At 42.8% G+C, this 8,088-nt stretch overlaps 1 protein-coding gene across 1 annotated transcript; it reads right to left on the bottom strand.

The window, feature by feature from the left end:
• Positions 1 to 6,249: 6,249 nt before the first annotated feature.
• Positions 6,250 to 7,247, bottom strand: LOC123582183 (28S ribosomal protein S26, mitochondrial-like). Its single transcript, XM_045448445.1, has one exon. The coding sequence runs from the start codon at positions 7,159 to 7,161 to the stop codon at positions 6,844 to 6,846; it is 318 nt and encodes a 105-aa protein (XP_045304401.1). The 5' UTR covers positions 7,162 to 7,247; the 3' UTR covers positions 6,250 to 6,843.
• Between the last annotated feature and the right edge of the window lie 841 nt (positions 7,248 to 8,088).

Genomic DNA, 8,088 nt, shown 5'->3' with positions numbered 1-8,088 from the left:
CAGAGTGTGAGCAGGGGAGGGACAGAGAGAGAGAGAGGGAGACACAGAAACCAAAACAGGCCCCAGGCTCCAAGCTGTCAGCATAGAGCCTGACGCAGGGCTCGAACCCACGAACCATGAGATCATGACCTGAGTCAAAATCAGCACTCAACCTACTGAGCCACCCAGACACCCCACACCTTTAGAGAGAGTGCACACATGTGAGTGCAGGAAGAGCAGAGAGAGAGAGGGAGGGAGAGAATCCCATGCAAGATCTGTTGTGTCAGTGCAGAGCCCAACATGGATCTGAGTCCCATGAACTGCAAGAACATGACCTGAGTCAAGATCAAGTCGGACCCTCAACTGACTGAGCCACCCAGGTGCCCCTGGACCCTTATCTTACATCACATACAAAAATTAACTCAAAATGGATCAAAGAACTAAATGTTAAGAGCTGAAACTATGAAGTATAAAGCTCTTAGAAAAAAAGCATAGGGGAAAAGCTTTGCAATGTTGGATTTGGTGATAAATTTTTAGATATGATGCCAAAAGTACAGGCAACAAAAGTAAAAATAGATAAATTAGACTATATCAAAATTTGAAATTTGTGCAACAAAATAGGACATAAACTGGGGCACAGTGCTGGAAGAAATTAAAAGCCTAAATAAGTGGAAGACATTCCATATGCATGGGTTGAAAGACAAGCTGTTAAGATGGCAATACTACCTAAAGTAATGTGCAGATTGAAAGCAGCCCCTATCAAAATCCCATCAACCTTTTTAGGATGGAAAATGGAAAAGTTGATCCCAAAAATTTATATGGAATTGCAAAGGACACTGATGGTATATGTGATAAGGGTCTAGTATCCAGAATATATAAAGAATTCTTGAAACTTAACAAGTAGACAATCCAATTTTTTAAATGGACAAAGGACTTGAATAGACGTTTTTCCAAAGAAGATATACAAATGGCATATACAACAAGTATATGAAAAAAAATACTTGACATCATTAGTCATTAGGAAAATGCAAATTCAAACCATGATGAGATACCACCTTAAAACTATTAGAATGAGTAAATTTTTAAATTTTTTTTTAGATGTTTATTTTTGAGACCGAGTGAACAGGGAAGAGGCAGAGAGGGAGACAGAGTATTTGAAGCAGTCACCGCACTGATAGCAGCAAGCCCAGTGCAGGGCTCGAACTCACAAACTGCGAGATCACAACCTGAGTAAAGTCAGTGACTCAACCAACTAAGCCACCCACGCACTCCTAGAATGGGTAATTTTTAAAATGAAAAATAAGGAGGCGCCTGGGCGTCTCAGTCTGTTGAGCATCCAACTTTGGCTCAGGTCAAAGTTTGGCTCGTGAGCTCACTTTGGCTCGTGAGCTCTATGCCAACAGTTCAGAGCTTGGAGCTTGCTTCAGATTCTGTCTGTCTGTCTGTCTGTCTCTCTCTTTGCCCCTTTCCCTCCCCCCAAGAAAAAAAGACTTAAAAAAATGGAAAATAAGCGGCCCCTGGCTGGCTCAGTCAGTGGAGCATGCAATTCTTGATCTCAAGGTTGTGAGTTTGACCCCATGTTGGGCATAGAGATTACTCAATAAATAAATAGGGTTGCCTGGTAGCTCAGCATCCCAACTCTTGATTTCGGCTCAGGTCATGATCTCACAGATTTGTGAGATGGAGCCCCAGGTCAGGCTCTGCGATGACAGCACAGAGCCTGCTTGGGGTTCTTTCTCTCCGTCTCTCTGCCCCTCCCCTGCTTGCACTCATGCATGCACCCTCTCTCTCTCTCAAAATAAGTAAGGAAATAAACTGGAAAGTAAGTGTTGGAGGAGATATGGAGAAATCAAAACCTTGTGATTTCTGGTGAGAATGTAAAATTAAGAAGCACGTACAATTCTTTTTTTTTTTTTTTTAATTTTTTTTCAACGTTTATTTTTTTTTTTTTTTTTTGGGACAGACAGAGACAGAGCATGAACGGGGGAGGGGCAGAGAGAGAGGGAGACACAGAATCAGAAACAGGCTCCAGGCTCTGAGCCATCAGCCCAGAGCCTGATGCGGGGCTCGAACTCACGGACCGCAAGATCGTGACCTGGCTGAAGTCGGACGCTTAACCGACTGCGCCACCCAGGCGCCCCGCACGTACAATTCTTTAAACACTCTTATACAACTTTAAGTCCAAAAGGCTGTCATTCTAGTTTTTCTTTATTTTTAAAGTAGGCTTCAGGCCCAGCACAGAGCCCAACATGGGGATTGAACTCATGACCCTGAGATCAAGACCTGAGCTGAGCTTGTATCAGACGCTTAACCAACTGAACCATCCAGGTGCCCCAAAATGCTGTCATTTTAAACATTACTTGTAGAAATTCTAAAAATAATGTCACGTTTAATAAGGAAACTCTAAAGCACAAATTCTCAGAAACAGTCACTGTCAACCTGTCAATTGTCAATATCAGTATTTATAATTAGTATGGTTTTCATGTCACCTGAGGATGCTGGTAGAGTGATCATGAGATAACCTCATCCAACTGAATATGCAAGGAAACACTCATCAATATTTTATGTATTTTGGGTTTTCACTCTTTATTTATGACAAATATTCTGCATCTGTGATTCTCTCCAGTCAACAGTTCTTTGAAATGTGGCATCGGCCAGTCGGAGAATGGAGTCATCTGACTCACCCTTCCTGTGAATGGGCTCATCGATAGTGAAGGTTTTAAACTGGCTGTTGAACCTGTCACCTTGTCAACTTCAGCCTTATTCATCTAGAGGGATCCGTGGTCCTTGGCACTGATGACACGGTTGCTGGCTGAGCATTTCTGCGGCACATATAAGTCCATTAACTGGCTGGAGTCATTCTGCATGTGGAGGGCGCACCTGGTTCTGCCAGGAGGGAGCCCTGGAAGAACCTGTGCCTGGCCACAGGACCTACCTGGTGCCAGCCACCACAACCAGTGGGAGCAAGGAAAGTCATCAGTATTTTATATAAAGAGAAGACTGCCTGCTAGGGGCTTGGGTTCTAACATTCCCATTCCTATACTCCACAAATGAGCAGAATGACTGAAAAGCTCCCAGTTTCCTAGAGGTAGGGTAAGTCTTTCTAACCCAAGATGTTTAGTTGGGGACTTTCATTGTTTGGGACGATTGGAGTGTCCAGTTGCTCCCAGTAATAATATGTCCAGGGTGGTCAGCTTCTAGATAATTAGTCTGAGCTGATTGTATGCCAGGCTATCTGGTTCATACGGTTTGTTTATTGAATCCAAACAAGTTTTTCAGCTGTTCCTCTGAATTTCTCCTGTATTGGATAAAAATTGTTTTGGGAGTGTGTCTAAGGCTAGCTCTTGCTGAGATAGGGGTGAAGATTTTCACCATCTTCTGATAGAACCTAGATTCCATTGCCTCTGCAATGTCTCTGCCCCGATGAGGGTGGAGAGCAGGCTCTCACCCCCTTTCCTTCTTTCCTCTGGAGGGCTTTTCTGAGTTAAGACTGATATGAAGCAGTGTAGCTAAGTCTGACCCAAGTTTCTGCTATAAACATACTGGATTAGCATCTTTTCTGTGGCAACAGCTGGCAGCAGTTAACCTCTCTGAGTTTCATTTTCCTCACTTGTAAAACAATAGTAGTACTTTCTCACATATTAGTTTCTTTTTTTATGTTTATTTTTGAGAGAGAGAGACACACACAGAGCATGAGTGGGGAAGGGGCAGACAGAGGGAGATACAGAAACTGAAACAGGCTCCAGGCTCTTTCTCACAGTGTTAGTATTAAATGAGTTCATGTATATAAAGCGTTGCACAAAGTAAGTACTCAAAAAATGGTAAACATATAGCATATTTTTAATACATACAGAGTACTCGGAAAATTTAATTACTAAAAAGCAGATTGGGGGCACCTGAGTGGCTCAGTCAGTTAAGCGTCCAACTTCAGCTTAGGTCATGATTTCATGGTTTGTGAGTTCGAGCCCCGCGTCGGGCTCTGTGCTGACAGCTCAAAGCCTGGAGCCTGCTTTGGATTCTGTGTCTCACTTTCTCTCTGCCCCTTCCCTGCTCATGCTCTGTCTCTCTCTGTCTCAAAAATAAATAAAACATTAAAAACATTTTTTAAATAAAAATTTTAAAAAGCAGATTTGATTGTTTGATACACAGAACCTATGTAATATTATTATTTTAAAACATGTTTACCCTAAATCTAATCATTAGAAGTAAGTAGCCTAATCCAGATTACTGGACATTTTCTAGACAACTGGCTTGGCATCTTCAAAAATGTCAATGTCATGAAATCAAAACAAAACAAAAAGACAGGGGATCTCTCCTAGATTACAAGAGACTAAAGATACTTTTGAAAGGCAATGCTTGATCCTTGATTAAATCCTTTATTAAAAAACACAAGGGGTGCCAGTTGGTTAAGCATCTGACTTCAGCTCAGTTCACGATCTCCTGGTTTGTGAGTCTGAGCCCCACATTGGGCTCTGTGCTGACAACTCAGAGCCTGGAGCCTGTTTCAAAATCTGTGTCTCACTCTCTTTGCCCCTCTCCCACTTGCTCGCATGCTCTCTCTCTTTCTCTCTCTCTCTCAAAAATAAACATTAAAGGGGTGCCTGGTGGCTCAGTCTGTTGAACGTCCGACTTCAGCTCTGGTCATGATCTCTCAGTTCGTGAGTTTGAGCCCCATGTCGGGGCTCTGTGCTGCCAGCTCAGGGCCTGGAGCCTGCTTCAGATTGTGTGTCCCCCTCTGTCTCCGCCCCACCCCTGATTGTGCTCTGTCTCAGTCTTTCAAAAATGAATAAACCTAAAAAAAAATTTTTAATAAATAAAAATACACATTAATAAATAAATACATAATAAATAAATAAAAACCCCACAACCCAGGGGCACCTGGCTGGCTCAGTCAGAGGAGCTTGTGACAACTCTTGAGCCTGAGGTCATGAGTTCAAGCCCCACATTGGGTGTAAAGATTACTTAAATAAGTAAAACTTTAAAAAAATTAACAAAAATGGAATTTTAAAATTTAAATTTACACTTAAAATAATTTATTCAACAATTCATGAATCAAGCAGCATCCTATCTAGCAATAGAAAGGAACTCGGAAGGACTGTACAAAGTGGAAGGTTTTTGAAATGCCAAAACAGGGCAGGAAAAAGAAATTATTAGTAAAGAATGCATTGTTTCATGCAAGGTTGCCCTTCTGAAGGGAAGGGAAGGGATCTGTGGATTATCTCACTAGTGCTGAGTAGGTAATTCCATGTCGACCAGTTAAAGGTTACATTCCAGAAAAGCTAAAACTGAAATTAGGTTAGGTATTAAGTTTTGGTTTGCTGACATGTAGCTTAGCACAAATGACTCCATTTTCGGTCTGTTGCTCCTTTTTTAACACCTATTAAGGATATTTTGAGAACAGTTGGAAATATGAATATAAACCATATATTAGATAATATTTTCGTAGCAGTGTTACATTTCTCAGGTGTGATAACAGTATTGTAGTTATATAGGAGAATGTCCTTATTAGAAAATACATGTCTGCAACTTATTTTCAAATGGCTTTTTAAAAGTGTCTGTTTGGGGCGCCTGGGTGGCGCAGTCGGTTAAGCGTCCGACTTCAGCCAGGTCACGATCTCGCGGTCCGTGAGTTCGAGCCCCGCGTCGGCCTCTGGGCTGATGGCTCAGAGCCTGGAGCCTGTTTCCGATTCTGTGTCTCCCTCTCTCTCTGCCCCTCCCCCGTTCATGCTCTCTCTGTGTCCCAAAAATAAATAAACGTTGAAAAAAAAAATTAAAAAATTAAAAAAAAAATTAAAAAAAAATAAAAGTGTCTGTTTATACATGTACGTGTGTGAGAGAAACAAGAACATTACTGTAGGCTTTTTTTCAAAATAAAAAATTGGAAATAAAAAGAGTTTTGCTTGATGACTAAGTAACTAAAGGCAGTATAGTTCTGAGACTGATTTCATCCAGGTTGTAATGAAGTTTGATTAATCTATTTTGTTCCATAAGGTAGATATATCTTCCTTCAACTTTTTAAAAAATAACTCTAGGACTAACATGGGGCTCAAACTCACAACCCCGAGATCAAGAATGGCATGCTCTACCAACTGAGCCAGACACACACCCCTTCTTTCAACTATTTTTTTTATGTTTATTTATTTTTGAAAGAGAGAGAGAGACAGAGTGTGAGCAGGGGAGAGGCAGAGAGAGAGAGAGGGAGACACACAATCTGAAGCAGGGTCCAGGCTCTGCCCTGGCAGCACAGAGCCCCAGGAGGTCCAAACCCACAAACCCAGAGAGAGAGAGATCAGGACCTGAACTGAAGTCGGAAGCTTAGCCAACTGAGCCACCCAGGCACCACTTCAACTATTTTTTGATGCCAAATTTGATTTCTTCCTTCCCTAGACTATGGCAAATTCTTGCTTTTTTTTTTTTTTTTTTTTTTTAAGACTAGGAGCAAGGCAGAGATAGAGAATGAGAATCCCAAGCAGGCTCTGCCCTGGCAGCGCAGAGCCAGGCAGGGATGGATCCCAACCTTGGGATCATGCCCCAAGCCAAATCAAGAGTTAGTAGTTCAACTAACTGAGCCACTCAGACATCCTGCAAATTCTTGCTCTCCTTTTCTTTTTTCTTTCTTTCTTTCTTTCTTTCTTTCTTTCTTTCTTTCTTTCTTTTTTTTTTTTTTTTTTTTTTAAGAAACATCAACTGGTTAATTCCAGGCCCAACCTTTCTACCCCCATACACACATGGCCCCTGGATGGGCACTTCAGAGGCCTTGTGCTGTGCTGTGGCCTGACCTGGTACCAGTCCCTCTCTGGTGATGGCCCAGTTGTAGCTCTTCCGGGAGTCGAACACTTCTTCTACCCACGCCTCCAGATTCTCTCAGGTGATGAAATGTTTTGCCTCCTCCTGCAGCTGCCGCACCTTCTTGATCCTTTGGCTGCTCCCAGGCCTGCGCCTCTCGGCCCACGGGGCCTTCTCCTCCACTTGCCACTGCTCCTGCTCCCGCACCTCCGCCTCCTGCCGCAGTCCCCCTAACCATAGCTCCTGCAGTTGCTGGTTCTCCGCCCGGTTCCAAGCCAGCAGGTTGCTGTAGTCAGCTGCATCCTGCAGCACCTTACCCTCTGCCAGGTTCCCTGCCCAGGCCTCGTACACCTTCTTCCATACCTTGGACATGAACTCCAGCCTGAGGGCGCGCATCGACTGGCGGTACTGCCGTAATGCTCGGTCTGCATGAAGAACTCTACAGAACCCACCTCAGGCGGGGTCGCCACGCCCCCGACCTTGGACTTGGCCCGGTGGGGCGGGGGGGGGGGGGGGGGGGGGGGGGGGGGGGGGGGGGGGGGCAGTATCCTGGCAGGTCTTGCAGCCACGAATGGGCAGCAGCAGTAGAGCCCTCAAATTCTTGCTCTTAATGTTCCCCAATCCTTTAAAATTTTTCCAAAAAGGCAAGTTTTATCAAGTGTTCTTTTTGAAAATTGGATCTAAGTCTGCATTATTTTTTAGTTTTTGTGTGGGTATACATTCGCATGGTCCTAAATTCATAAAGTACAAAAAGGAAAGGAAAAAGTTTCCCTTTTATTCTGTCCTCAGACACACAGTTTCCCTTCTTGGAGACAACCAATGTTACCAGTTTCTTGTCCACCTTACCAAAGCTTTCCTATGTACAAAAGCGAACATGTGTGCAAGTAGATATGAGTGTGTAAATATCTCTCCCTTTTTTACACAGATAATAGCTCCTCAATACACGCTGTCCTTCATTTTGTCTTTTTCACTTAACTGAATATCTTGATAGGTTCAGACCAGTACATAAAGAACTTCCAACAGATATTTTTTTCCTTTTAATTAAACAGTCCACAGGATGAATGTATCATACCGCTATTGATAAACATGTAGGTTGCTCACCACCTACTGCAAACAATGCCAAAATGTTGCACAATTGTAAGTTTATCTGTAGGACAGCTTCCTAGAAAGGGAGCTATTGAGTCAAAGCCTAGTTACATTTGTAATTTTAATAGATACCACCAAACTGTCCTTTAAAATACTATATAGTTGTATTAATCCTACTAGCAATAAACACCTGGTTCCCTAAATTTACTAATGCAGGATATTCCAAACTTTTTGATG

Source organism: Leopardus geoffroyi, chromosome B3 (genome assembly GCF_018350155.1).
Source record: "Leopardus geoffroyi isolate Oge1 chromosome B3, O.geoffroyi_Oge1_pat1.0, whole genome shotgun sequence".
NCBI classification, from domain to species: Eukaryota; Metazoa; Chordata; class Mammalia; order Carnivora; family Felidae; genus Leopardus; species Leopardus geoffroyi.
The sequence above is the reverse complement of the archived record's forward strand: the minus strand, read 5'-3'. Positions and strand labels throughout refer to the sequence as shown.